General features: G+C 38.5%; 1 protein-coding gene across 4 annotated transcripts in view; it reads right to left on the reverse strand.

Annotated features, from left to right (window-relative positions):
- Window positions 1-3110: 3110 nt before the first annotated feature.
- Window positions 3111-14907, reverse strand: part of afap1l1a (actin filament associated protein 1-like 1a) — a 231724-nt gene continuing 219927 nt past the window's right edge. For all 4 annotated transcript variants that reach the window (XM_041194165.1, XM_041194166.1, XM_041194167.1 and 1 more), the window contains 5 exons: window positions 13952-14116; window positions 11514-11567; window positions 10103-10293; window positions 7662-7778; window positions 3111-5652 (listed from right to left, as the gene is read on the reverse strand). In XM_041194165.1, the coding sequence (XP_041050099.1) occupies window positions 5626-5652; window positions 7662-7778; window positions 10103-10293; window positions 11514-11567; window positions 13952-14116 (554 nt within the window). In that variant the 3' untranslated portion in view covers window positions 3111-5625. The remainder of the gene's footprint in view (window positions 5653-7661; window positions 7779-10102; window positions 10294-11513; window positions 11568-13951; window positions 14117-14907) is intronic.

The following is a 14907-nucleotide window of genomic DNA, read 5'->3' on the forward strand; positions in this document are numbered from 1 at the left end:
CTCCATTATATACCTTAAACTTAGATACAGACTGTTCCTATAGAGTCTAACCAGCGCCCTTTCCAATGATGGAATAATTAAACCTTTGGTCCGGATATTTGTGGGGTCAGGCTGACTCTGAAGACCTTTAAAAATGGCCAGCCAGACCTGATTCCTGCTTCTGTTCCTGATGCTGTTGATTTTTGCTGGCTTGGGATAAGGATGCGAGAAATGAGCCCACGTCCTGCACTCCTAACATCGCCGGTTCCATTGCTGAGGTGGGCAACTTTATACCCTCCACCCCCCCTGCCCCGCAATATTCCTGGAGTCGGGCCAGCTTTTTGAGAACTCATGTTTCATGGCCCCTCAGAGGAGTCGTAAACTATGGTCTGGATTCAGGAACCCTTTGACAAGTATATTTAAAAGGTCTTACCCATGCCCCCTCATCTATTATGCACTATGTACAGAACCAATGAGCCAAATAGTAACTGTCTTGAAATACTCATCAAAAAAAAACTCATTCAGAAATCTTTAAAAGAAAACACTGCTGTGCCACTTCAAGATTGTAAATCAGTCATTCATAGTTTCAATAACAGAAGCTTTACCTCACTTCACACCTCTTAATCTTGTCCAAAGAAAAGTACAGGCGTTGCAAAAACAGATCAAAGAAAATAACATATTATAACCTCTTAAAGATGTCAATCAAAGTTAACACTCCACTTCAGCCTGAGTAAACAGACCTCTGCTGAGTTAATCCTGAGTGACCCTTGAAGCTCAGCCAAACATTCATAATGAGGTCACCTGGAGAAATAGGCATTAGATTATCTGTTTCTGTTGCTGTAATTGCCAGATAATGCCAGAATTATTGGCTGAGTTGTATGACTCTCAGATGCATTAGTTCAGCAGGGGTCTATTTACTCTGGTTGAAGCGGAATGTTAACTTTGATTCCTCAATTTTTTTTTCAATGTCTACATTTATTTAGGCAATATTAAGAGATGTGAAGTGGGGTAAAGATTCTTAATGAAACTATGAATTGCATTAACTGATTGATACTTAGGTTGCAAGAGCAGAATTTTTTTTTTCAAATTAGGATTGTGAATGGGCGTTTTTTTCTCATGAATACTTCAAGTCTTACCATTGTTGTATGGCTTATTAGTTATGAGCATAGTACATACTAGGTGAATGGGCATGGAGCTGATATGGAAGTCATGGAGGGGCAAGCAAAGTGGATGGGTGTGAAGGGGTGTAGGCTAGAGGGCATGACAGCCTTTAATATAATTGGGGGGAAAAGTGTCAGATAACCGAGGTGGGGCAGTTCTCGCCTGCCTCTCTGGCTGCATCTGAATTACCTCCAGGGTTGGTGGGTCTGTCTTGACACTGCTCCCACCTCCCTGGAGCAAACATAATCTGTGCAAGAGCCATTTTATATGGAAATGAGTCTTCCTGCTTCGTTAGTGAAAATCTGGCCATTTGTTTTGATTTCTCAATGTCTAATTTTCATTTTGGTAAATGTATTAGTAGGAATTATATTTAACGGATGGCTCAGCACTGCATTGGCAACAAAGGCATGTGAAACTTGCCATTCACGTCATCATGGCTCCTAGCTTTTCACCCAAAATAGTCCACTGTATTTATTGTTTTCCCATATTCTTTTATATTGTACCTTTTCAAATATCAATCCAATTCCTCTTTAAATGTTCCATTGCTTCTCTCTCTAGTCACTTGTGGTAAAGTACTCCATGTTCTAGCGAGCGGAATTTGATGCCCTTGGAGGCAGGGGCCATTTAATTAGGCTAGAGGGTGCCAGGTCATGACAGCGACACCTACCTGCCGTTGCCCTGATTAAGACCAGGGCAGGAAGGCTCTTGGGTTGTCTTCTCGCACTGAGTTCACTTGAAAGGGGAAGTGGTAGCATAGTGGTATTGTCACTGGACTAATATTCCAGAGACCCAGGGTAATGCTGTGGAACTCGGGTTCTAATCCCAATATGGCAGATGGTGAAATTTGAATTCAATAAAAATCTGGAATTAAAAGTCTGATGATGACCACAAAACCATTGTCAATTGTTGTAAAAACCCATCTGGTTCACTAATGGAAATCTGCCATGCTTACCTGCTCTGGCCTACATGTGATTCCAGACACACAGCAAAGTGGTTGACTCTTAAATGCCTTCTGAACAAGGGCAATTAGGGATGGGCAATGAATTTTGGCTTAGCCAGTGATGTGTGCATCCCATGAACGAATAAAGGGGGGCTATTAATTCCTTTTCAAGGGATTCATCCTGCCTTCACGGGTATTCTACTGTAGTGGGTAGGGGAGTCACCAAGCAGGAAGCCGACTTGTCTAGTTTGCTTGGTGAACTTCCAGGGGAGGCGGGTCCCTCATTATCAGGCATCTGGCAGTGAAGGGGAGGGGTTGCTGCTGAGAACCACCCTGCCACCACCCCCTCCATTCTTTCTTCTGGCCCCCATAGCCAGTGACCCTCTTCTTACCCTCATTCACCTGAGGCCCAGATTCCATGCTGATTTTGGGCCTCCGGTGCGTGCATTGCCAACAGCTGCCACCGTTTCTGATGGTGCTGCCTGCAAGGAAGGGCTACTGCCTGCAGCTCTCAAGGGAAAGGATTTCTGCCCCCTTGGAGAAGGCCTGCTGCTGACCATTGCCCGATTTGCATTCATATGTGGGGCCTTCCCCAAAGGAGGGTGCCAGGAGCTGGCTCTCCAGCTGGCGGCGAGACCCCCCCCCCAACCACACCATCACCTGGATTAAACTCATCCAGTGAGTGGGGGAAAAATAACAGTTCTTAACTTTCCCTGACATTTTCCTATTGATAATGGTTGCTTGTTACTGATTCACTAACCAGTGGGAAAGAAATCTTCCACTGTTTACCCATGTAAACCGTTTCAAAGTTCTGATGACTTCTGTTGTTTGAGTTGTTTGTGACCCAGGAGCCATTTCAAAACATAGTCAAGTGACATGAAATTATCCGGCCAGTATTTTTCCAACAAGCAAAAGTGCAACAAAAGCAGCAGGTCCAACTCTAATCACATTATCAAGTCGTAACATTAATCTGTCATATTACATGTGGAAAAAGGGTCGCAGTCATGTTGTGCACTCAATTACAACAATCTGTGATGCAAAATTTTTATTTTTGAGGGTGGGGGTAGAAAGTATACATAATTAACATTTGGCCACATATCAAGTTAAGAAAACTGTTCATTAGTCCTTAAATATATGCGGAACCTTATCCCTTTAAAGTGCTTACAAATTAAACAGTATTTTGTTGCAAGTTTAAAAACTACTGACGATCAGATTGTACATGATTTCACAACTCAGTCAACTGGAAAGGAAATGTCAGAGCTTGGCCTAAAAATTGTCTACAGCATTAGTCCCTAAATATATACAGGTGCACATGAAAGAATTAACTATAAAATGGAATGAACAAGCAGAAAACTCTAGTTTCCTGTGAATAACATGAGGAAAGTTGAGCTTAGAGTTGGCCGGGAAAACATGGTAATTCTTTTGTTTGAAACATTAAACACAGAAATTGCAAACCCATTCTACATATTTACAAGCTACTTTTAAAATGTGCATTTTTAGAAAACATTTATTCCACACTTCTACACTGAGCTAAATATAGAAAATTAGAAATTTGTTCAGAAAATACTTTAAACATAGAACTGTTCTTTTGGAATGATTTTGTCTTGACTGGTAATATTTTGTGTTAATAGCAATTAATTGTCAAGAGTGATGAAACCTGTTATATTTTTGAAGACTGCAAGATTAACACTCCATTTCGAGCCCTATAGTTTCTCAAAATTGTAAATAAAGGCACTGAGTATGAACAGATGCAACTTGTTCAAAAACCTTTTCTCATGTTAACATTTTTAATCTGTTAAAAAGCATAATGTTGATTCAAAGTGAATCGTGAGTTATTGACTTTTGTTGACTTGTGGATATTAAGTAGAACCTCCTTTCTTTTCCATCTAGCTTTGTACAAAGTGCAGACTTTAGTCCAGTGTTAGAAAGCTCCTTGCCAAATGCTTTTTGAATGCAGTGTTGAAGTCAATGAATGGTATTGGTAGCCCCTCCCTATCTCTGTAATCTCCTCCAGCCCCACAATCCTCCAAGATACCTGCACTCATCTAATTCTGGCTTCTTGAGCAGCCTTGATTTTAATCGCTTCAGTATAGGTGGTTGTGCCTTCGGTTGCCTGGGATCTAAGCTCTGCAATTATCTACCTCGCTTTCTTCCTTTTTATGGTGCTACTTAAAAAAACCCTACCTCTCTGACCAAGTCTTTTGACCATCTCCTTACTTGGCTTGGTGTCAAATGTTGTTTTATAATACTGCTGTGGTTTTTTTTATTATATTAAAGGCACTATAAAAAGATAAGAAATTGTTTTATGACCACTACACAGTACATCATGGCATTTGTGGACTCTATGATATGGCAAGTAGTGATATTTCTAATTATTCACACTCCTACCAAGAACCAATGTTATTTTATTTTGTCATGGTATTGGCAAAATATTATTGGATCATTCCTAGTTTTCATGACCAGGCCCTGGTTGTTCTATACCAATTGAGATATGAACTCAAGCGACTGACTCTATTTTTGTTGGATTGAAGGAGTCTTAGTGGAGACATGATATTTAAAATAATAAATATTATACATACGATGGGGAAAAAGTGTGGCTTAGTGGGCACAGAACTTGATAACATAATATCCACATGCTTTGAAGGGAAATGGATATTAGAAAAATTTTACCTTATGGCATAGCAGTACTGACTACCAGGAAAAGAAGTTTAACTCTGAGTCAGGAGCTGTCAAGAATGGGATTTAAGGTTGCAGATGTTAATCAAACTGTCTGAGTTCAGAGATTTGGGAGGGGGGTGGGGTAGGTTACAAAATGAAATATCACCATGAGATAGTAATGTGTGGGCATGGATTGTGCATTGATGTTTCAATGACTTATAGTCAGTCCAAAATTTTTAAAATATTGTGGGTTTTTTTACTATTAGTTGAGCAGTCTCCTACCCCCAAAGCACTCATAGCTGAAGGAGCTCACAGTTTCTAGAGAAGAGTCACAGTATTTTTGTAATCTTGCTTAAAGCTGAAGCACACAATGCATACACTGGAAAATGTTAAAATATAGTCCAAGTAGGATCAGCCGGTGATCAGAATGAGCCATTATTATGATCAGTTATTTGTTAATTATTCCTGATTTTCTCTCCTAAAGGCATTTATTGTAGCTAACGTATAGTTATAGATAAGAATTTATACATCTTTGAGTAATGCTTGCATGTGTTGGATTTTCATTCCAGTCTTCATTATAATAGTTATTACAAGTTAAAGGAATATGAGTTTTGTGACATACTGGAGACATCTGGAACTTGTAATTTAAAGTAACTTTTGGCCTTGAAGTATAATAATAAGGTAGTTATGGCAAACTCATTACCCCACATCCTATAGCATTTTATCATCTTAACATATTCCTTCCATTTGCAACTTCTGCTTGAGCAGGAATACACTGCATCATTTTCCACATTGTGAAAACTGACAAGCTTTGATAAAGTCTGAAATGTATTACACTCTTTCCATCTTAATAAATAATCCATTGCATCAACCTTCCTCACTCCGTTTCATGTCCCTGTCTTTTTCTCCCATTCCTATAATTAAAAACAAAAAATAAATCTCTTGTTAGTTTTATTTGCCAAATTGTATTGTGAAGAAGCAGCTCCATTTCTTTTGATATGTCCTTATAGCTATTTGAAGTACATTACATTAAATAGTTTTCCGCTGCGTCATATTATTCCCACAAGGGTTTTACTTAGTCAAAGGGTCTGACTTAGTTGTCAGTATAATCACCCAGAGTTTGTGGTTTTAATGATGGGTGTTCACTTCTGAAACAGCCAGCATCTCCTGGTATCTGAACATGTGCAGTTTAAAGCAAAAATCCAGAAGTTGCTGTCAATGATTCCCTGCTCCTCCACAGGGTGTACTGTTGAAGTCCCTGGAGTTGACACTCTTTAGAAATCACTGAACTGATGAAAACTTCCTCTCTTACCCTGTAATCTTGCTATTAAGAAACCCTGAAAAAGTTACACCTTGTTAATGAGATGTAAGTGTTTTTAATGGCATACTAAATCATAGCTAACTCTCTAGCCCTGAAAAACAACTTTTATGTTTGTTAATTTTTTTCCATTATAATTCTATAATCGTAATATAATAAACAGAGTTAAATTAATATCATTTATATTTCAGCTTTTCACATGCATATCTCAGTTTTTATTTTGCTCTCTGTAAAAATTTATAAGAAGTGAAGGATAAACGGTGCATTTTCCTTCTGGAAATCCCCTTGTTTTGGTGTCAGATTCAAATTCAGGTTGGGGAAGGGGGAGATCCGCACAACAGAGATTGTGGTGAGTGTCATTGGTTTGCCACTGACTGTGAAATCTGGACCACTGAATTTGGTACTGAATCTAATAAATAGCTTCTCTATCTTTCAGCCCATGTGAGATACATCACCAAATTACTATTACCTCTTATACATCCACAAACTGGTATGATTAAAAGTGAATGTAATTTGCTTTGTACTACAACACCAACTGTCCACTGTGGACAGTTTTCCCAAACAATGAAACATTTCCTAGAATGCCATCTACTAGCAGAGCCATGTTGCCTTGAGGATCTAAAGGTTTTGAACTTTCGAACCAGATCTTGCATTGAACTAGCAAGGGAAACACTGGGGAGTGGTGGGTGTAAGGTGTGTAGGAGGGCATGGTTTCTGTGCTACGTGAAAATGTTTCCAGGGCATTTGAATTCACTGACATAAATTACTCCCAGATAAGCATCAGTATTGACCCTTAGGACAGAATTTTACAACAGCGGGATTTTACGTTCCTGCTGTTGTCAATGGGATTTATAACAGCCCGCCACATTTTACAGCCCCGTCCCCGTCGAAACACGGCCATAAAATTGTGTCCTTAGAAATAAGATAGAAACACAACGTATTGCATAAATTATTTTCCATTAAATACATACACAATAGGTAAACCCAAAATACAGTTAAAAGGCAGATTTCAGTGTTGCATCTTATATCTGTTATTACCGTAAATCGCAGCATATAAGACAATCCAATTTTTCGGTGCCAAAATACATGTTTAGGGCAATACTTGCATTAGGAGGTGGCCTCAATTTTTCATCTCCAAGATGCATGTTTTTGGTTATACTTACCTTTGTAAGTTGGCGCATGGGATCAAGCAAGTGATTTGGGCCGTGTTGCCAAGAACATGTGTGGGATTTAAGACACACCTCCACAGACCAAACTGCTCCTGGCAAGTGACAAATAAAAATGGGTCCTCCTGTACCAACAGCTGCATTTCATATGTTATGCTCGGCATATATGCTGACCACCATTTTTGGAAGGGTTATTCGAAGCTTCAAAGATAGACTTATATGCCATGATCTACAGCAGACCTGTATGTACACAAACCTTTCCAGTAACCTTCTCACACCAATGGAAAAGTGTCATATTGCTAAGTGAAACTGTCATACTACTGATAACTTGATTGTTAGTACATGACATGACTTACAGTGGCAAACTGGAGCTGAATATTATGTTAATATGACTCCTTGTTTTTTCACTAAGGATAAGATATCTAAACAAAGCTCATACCTTAGCCTTCTGTAAGACGCATCCTTTACTGGAGGATATCATGGTGGGAGCTCTCCTTCTCATTTCTGAAGCACAGTTCACAGGAATGAAATGATGTTCTGTGTAACCATTTTCAGTCTGTGGGAACACAATTCAATATTTTAATAACTGAACCACTCGACCGCACAAGTTGAGGGCAGATATTTTTAATCATAATCATGCATTCAACATTTGCTCATTAACTTCAGGAACTGTAAACTCAGACTAAAGTGTATAACGATATATGAAAAGGAACCTCTACATTATGGTTTGAATTTTACGTGCCCACCATTTTCACTGGGTTGGGGTGGGTGGCATGTAAAATATGGCAGGTGCCAACCCCACCGCTTACCCACCCACCCCCAAAACACGGTAGGTGGGCAGGCACCAAGATCAGCAGTCCGCCTGCCATATTTAAATAAATGATCGAGGGTCAAATTAGCTTGTTACCAAGCCAATTCACCTCAATAATATGCTGCCTATGTCATAATAAAGTTGGCATGGGCAGTCAGGTGGGAGTGGGCAGGCAGCTTTTAAAAAAAACTTTTTTATCTTCGTCCACATTCACAATATATTTGCAACAGTGAACTAAATATTTTCACTTTATCAGGCCCAAATACAACTCCCGTACTCAAAACCTTGCTGCTATTTGTCAACGCTTTCTGTCAAGATGGCATTTTATACTTTCTTTTTCTCCTCCCCTGATGAATCACAGTTGCCTATGGTGCTGAAAGTCTTCCATTACCACAAATCGTAGTTGTGAGACCTGACAATATGTCGGTGGGCTATATTGGAGACGTCGCAGCTAAACCCAAAGCTGTTCTTAACTGTGTTCAGACAAGGAGAGCATCCAAACCAAATCACTGTTTAGTCACTGGACTTGGGTATCTGCCTTGTTTTTCCCTTCCTTAGCCCAGCTGTTTTAACCAACTTTAATACGCCCAGTTGAAATCAGTGCAAGTTTGAGATTACATCTGGGGCCTCCTTCCATCATGTGGCTTGGTTCCATATGGGATAATGCATTTAGCAACAGAGCCATTAGGAAACATCTGATACAAGCCATTGTCTTGTAATTTACAGGGGCAACTTTTCATTTTTGTATTCCCAGCAAGAAGATTTACTTACTATGCTTAGCTTAGAAGAAATTTAGGTGCATGCTGAATCTTTCCTCATTAAACATCCATGAATGGATAGATCAGAATAAATCAATGGACATAAGGGTCATGGGTTCTTGCGGAATTTTTTCCTCTTTAACATAGGGGTGTTGAGGTCAATACTGCAACCCTGATTGGGATCAGCTTACTCAGGAAAGATTCAGCATTGGACCTGGACAGTGGTTTTATTAAATGAGCCATTAGGGCAGCCAGATGGGGCACTTTCATTCCATCATTTTGCATTAGATTGAATTCTGGTAAACAAAAACTCTCCCCTTAAAGTAAACATTTGAATTTTACATGAAAAGTTTCTGGAAATGTTCTTCCACTTACATCCAAAAAGGACTTGCATTTATATGGTACTCTTATATTTCTTACAATGCCGCCATGCACTTAACAAACAATGAGTTGCTACATAATAAGTCACTTCACTTTTATGAAATAGTTTGGGAGCTCTGCATACACCGAGATGAAAGAGGTGTCTGATAAGTTCATTCATTTTTGTTGATGCTAGTTGAAGGAGGAATGCTGGTCAGAATACCAGGAGAACTTCCCGTTCTCTTACAAATAGTGTAATAACATCTTTTACACTCAGCTGAAGAGGCAGTTTGTAGGTTAGTCTAACATGTCTTCTGACAGACCGAAAAAATGCAGTGCTTCCTGAATATTGCACTGGCATCAAATCTAGATAGTGCACTCAAGTACTAGAATGGGCCTTGAACTGACAGCCTTCAAACTGTAAAGAGAATAGGTTTCTATCAACTGAAGAAACAGAGAGTTAGGAGTGGGCCATTGATCCCCTCGAGCCTGCTCCACCATTCAACTAGATAATGGTTGATCTTCTACCTCAACACCATCTTCCTGCACTATCCCGCGTCCCTTGATGTCATTGGTATCTAGAAATCTATTGACCTCTGCTTTGAACATACTCAATGACTGACTACCCACAGCCCTCTGGGGTAGAGAATTCCAAAGATTCACCACCCTCTTACTGAAGAAATTCATCCTCATCTTGGTCTTAAATGGCCCAACTCTTATTCTGAGAGTCTGTCCCCTGGATCTGGACCCCCCAACCAGGGAAAACATCCTTCCTGCAATCTACCCTGTCAAGCCAAAGAATTTTGTACACTTCAATGAGATCACCTCTCTTTCTTCTAAGGTGACAATTACATTTAAATATGTAATACTCAGAAGACATTAAGGTTAATTGTTTCATTTTTTCACAATTTATTTCCAATTCTGTTCCAGCAATAAACATTCTTCAAGTACCTGCAGACCAGAAGAGTCTGATCTGGAGTCAATGGATAAACTAATTTCTGCTCCCCTTGCAATGGCTTTCTTCAGATTCTCCTTTACTTGTGTTAATTTGAGTTCCAACTCCACCCGCTCAGTCTCTTTATCTTTACATTTTTCTTCCACCATCCTTATTTTCTCTTCCAGAGCAATTTGAGATTTTTTACCTGTGAAAAATGTCCACATTAAGTACATTAGCCCAATCACCATGTGCATGGTGCATGTTTCTTCCCATACATACGTATGAGTATATTGCTAAGGTGTAGCTTAATCTGAAACAATTTGAATTCAACCAACAATAATTTACTTAGAAAAATCTAAATGTAACTTGGTTTGGATCAATTAAGATTGGATATACCTGACCTTTGATATAGGTTCATGTGTTGCCTTTTTTTGCTAATTTCCTCAACTCTTCTTCTGAAAGTTTTGACACCTTGTTGCAATACAGTTGTAAGGGTGTCAGTCACCCTTCACTACTACCTCACTCAACAGTCTACTAATCATGAGTCAGCATGGCAATGAAGCTTGGCAGATTATTCAATGGCATAGTCCATCATGCCAATTCTGATCATGGCCAAAAGTTATCCCTCCAACTTGTATACTCATTTTTAATAAATGTAGTTATGATTTTGTTCCTCCTAGCACGCAGAGGAAATTGCCTCTCCCCAGATATCCAAATGCAGACTTTCTCCAGTGAAAACCTGGGATCAAACTTGGCTGAATGATTCAGTTGCTCATCGGATTAATTCAGTGATGTATTGACAAAGCAGGTGTTTATTGATACATTACCATGAAAACAACATAAACAATGATCTGAAGCAGATGTGTCCCTATTCGCTGACAATCTCAATACCATGTTGGTCAGCTGAATTTCTTGCCGATAATTACACCTCTTTTATATGCCTCCCATTCGCGTAAACATATTTTTGAAGGTAGTAAACTCATTCCTTCCCCACTTCTCCCACCCACCCCATCCCACAACCTGTGATGGCATGCTCTAGGGATCTACCTTTACCACTCTTTAGTGGGTTACTAAGAAGTGAGCAACAGGGACATGACGATGATTCTCCACTCCAGTGTGCAGAGGTGCCAAACAAAATAAAAACTAGGAACGTCTTCATAATGATGGAGACTAAGAGCTTTGTGAAATAGGGTATCTAAGAGCTTTGAAATAGGGAGTCGAGCATTTGTTGCTCCATTTCATGGTAGCGTACACTGATGCTCCATTGGACTATATCACTGTGTTACCTCACTCTTTATTCACATCATATGTTTCTTTAACGGGCTCTTTTCTGCTTATATGCACTGAAATTCACTATAAGTAGGTATACATTTTTATAATTTTTTAAAACAAAAATTATTTTCTTTTTAATGTAATTTTCTTAACCTTTTCTTCTTTTTTCCAGTGATGTTGTTGCTGATACCACTGCACCTTCATCAGCTAAAACACAGAAAATAGAATTTTGTAATTAGCTTACTGCTTTGAAGTTGACACAACAAACAAGGAGCAATGTTAGGGGGCTGTGTTGCACTAGCAAAACAATAATGTAAAATAACATCGCTATGGGGCAAATTGGCAAGATTTGGGGAATTCAGAACACGGTCTTGTGTTGTATGATTCATAACATTATTGTGAGTGTGTTCAATGTGATAATTTCTAGCTTATCATGCACATTACAGCAGATCTATAATGATGGGTGTTAGATGTCCATGACTTTTTTCCATCTCTCAAGCCAATATTGTCCCTTTTAAATGCCAAGAGCTTTCAGTCACTGTAATTGTAAGGATTTCACAATTGGTTTATCATCAATATTTTCACAATAATTAAATCAGTGAAATGAGAGATTGTAATTGGAAAGGGCAATCCAAAGTAATCAAGTACATAGCTAATATATCTAAGGCACTTCCACAGATGGTTAGTTAAATACATAATATTTAGAGCTTGTAACTTATGAAACATAACAATTTTTTTCCAAATAAATTCATTTCAGAATTAGTCAAATGATTCAGTGAATCAGTTTGTGGTGCCTTCAGAAGTCTGGAGTGCTTCAAGCACTGGATTAATCATGCCAATTTGAATTAAGGGTTCAAGATGCATAAAATTTTTCCCCATCTTTGAGTTATTAAGATAACTGAAGTAAGAACAGGAAATAATGTGTGTGCATATCATCTTTGAACTTGCAACAATAAGATATGCCTTACTAAAGAGTAGATGTTAGTCAAATTAGTAACATTGCAGTAACAAAACAATAACTTGAAACTTGGTGACATCGATAAGGACCTTTTTATGGGGTGGCTATTCTCTGATGAATTAGTTTGGTTTGCCTCAAATTTCCAATTAACATGGCACTTTACAAAGAGGAGGGAGTTCTGACAATGCCCTAACTTTCTTACCTCATCAAATATCACAAACATATTTATTTAGAAAAAAAATCACACTCGTGCAGTGTTTTTCACAAAATCAGTATATGATGGAACACATTTTTTTAGCCAATGAATTATTTTTGTTACTACTGTTTGATGTTTTTGTAGACAAGCACAGCAATAAAGTTGTACACAACAAAGACATATAAATAGCAGTGAAATAATGGCCAGTTAAACTATTTTAGTTGATTGAAGAGTAAATATTGACCGGGACAGGATCTTTTTCCTGAATTGACAAATGGGGCTTGGGTTTAATCTGAAAATATAGCACCTTTCTTTAGTGATGTGGTAAAAGTGCTGTTTTCATCCACTAGATGGCAAAAGAAGCTATAGAAAAAGAAGTGAAACAGATAAGAGTCCTGATTTGTCCTTGTGCATTTAAGTTTTTACATTTTGCATAACGAGTCGCTGAAAGTGAGAGCTGATAACATTGCAGTGAGAAATACAAGACATTCAGGACCTGAGCGAACATGACAAGTAATGGTGTATCTCCTTGATTAATCAGATTGAAGGACAGTGAGACTAAGTGTCGGATAGGAAGTATAAACTAGAGTGGTTGAATTCGATACCAGAATTTACATTTGCAATGATGTTCAAACTGTTGGTGCTCTGTGTCACCTGCATAAAACTCTCAGCAACTTCTGGCAAATTGAGGAGAAAAACATGCTGTGTGCCTTAAACATCCTCATCGAGTGTTCTTTTCCCTTTTTGTCCACGTATGTGCATTTCCAATGTCAGCAATGGGAACCCTGCCTAGTTTTCCCAATTATTAATGTGGGGATATTGGGGATAATTATGATACCCTTGATATTAAACAACTTGAGATCATTTAACTGTGCACAAACAAGGAACTGAGCCTGGGTGCCTCCTGGCATCCAGTGGAATAATGTAATAATAACTGAGCATTTTGATAGCTTATCATATTTTTCCTTTCTACAGTATCAATGTGACATCTTCATGGAAAGAATTGAAAATAGCTACCAAATAAAATTTTAAATTGCTTGCAAACTTTATTTATTTTTTCTACAAAGACAAATACTAGCTCCTAAACCTCGAGTTCACTGTGGCAAAAGTGAGAATAAAAGTACTGAAGGAAAAGACTACCATCTACCCAAAGTCTAAGAACTTTGAATATTTATCCAGTAATGTATTTAACAATTGATTGGTTCCCCCGCCCACCTACAATGAGAAATGCATAACACTGCGGATGCTGGAATCTGAAACAAAAACAGAAAATGCTGGAAAAACTCAGCAGGTCTAGCAGCATCTGTGGAGAGAAACAAGAGTTAACATTTCGAGTCCATATGACTCTTCTTCAGAGCCACCTACAATAGATGTGTTACAAATCCACTATTGAGCTTCCAAGGTTACTTATTTCAACAAGTAAGATGAAGGCTGTACCTGTGCATACTTTCAGAGCATCACGGAACTCTTTCTTCTCTTTACGGAGCTGCATCAACTCTCTGCGAATTGAACTCTTCTGATTTTCAAGTGCCTCCTGTTCAGTTAGCCATCTCTTTGCATCTTCTTCTGCCCGCGTCTTCCCATATTTTGACTGATTTGCATCTGAAACACAGGATGGCATCAAGCTACAGGCAGTGAACTAAAAGCTTGTTTTCAATGAACGTATTTATATTTGGAAGTGTAATTTGATTCCCATGAGGTAAGAACATTATGCTCATGCTAGGCTTCCAGTCTCTGCTGTTACTGAACTTCAATTTCTATTGGAGAAGGGATACACATCTCCACAAAGAATTTCTGAAGGTAAGTGTATTACAAAAAAATCCCAATATGTGTAAAAAGCATGTTCCTTGTCTCTCTGCAAATAGGTAAACTCCCTGTTAAATTAATAAAGCAATCTATTCATTTAATATAGAGAGCATCCCTCATCTTCATTTTTTAGTAAATAAATTGAAGTAGAAGTCTGCTGCTAATGCAACTATTTAGAATTAAAAAAAAAACACCCCTCCAAGCCATTCCCATGAATCTTTCACTTTATTTGAGATAGGCTGACCAGCTGTAGGTGGTTAGCTTTTTGGGGATAAATGTTCTTCCGCAATCTCACACCAAAAAAAAATGTAAATGATCTTAGAAGGTCCAAATAGTGTTCATAGTGTTCATGGTGTTCATAGAAATATAAAGCTCAGATGCCTCAGTGTCACCATGGACAGCAAGGTGTAGTTGCACTATGACAAGTTTACAAAGCTAATTCCCATTATAAACGTGGACATTAAACTTGCAATGGAAAAATCTGACAAATATAAGGTTTATAATTTTTTTTGTAAGGTTGCAGTTTATATGCTCAAGACATTTAAGCAAGCAGGTGGAACTGCAATTTCAGTTAGTCACGTAATGAA

This window comes from Carcharodon carcharias, chromosome 8, assembly GCF_017639515.1.
Source record: "Carcharodon carcharias isolate sCarCar2 chromosome 8, sCarCar2.pri, whole genome shotgun sequence".
Taxonomy (NCBI): Eukaryota; Metazoa; Chordata; class Chondrichthyes; order Lamniformes; family Lamnidae; genus Carcharodon; species Carcharodon carcharias.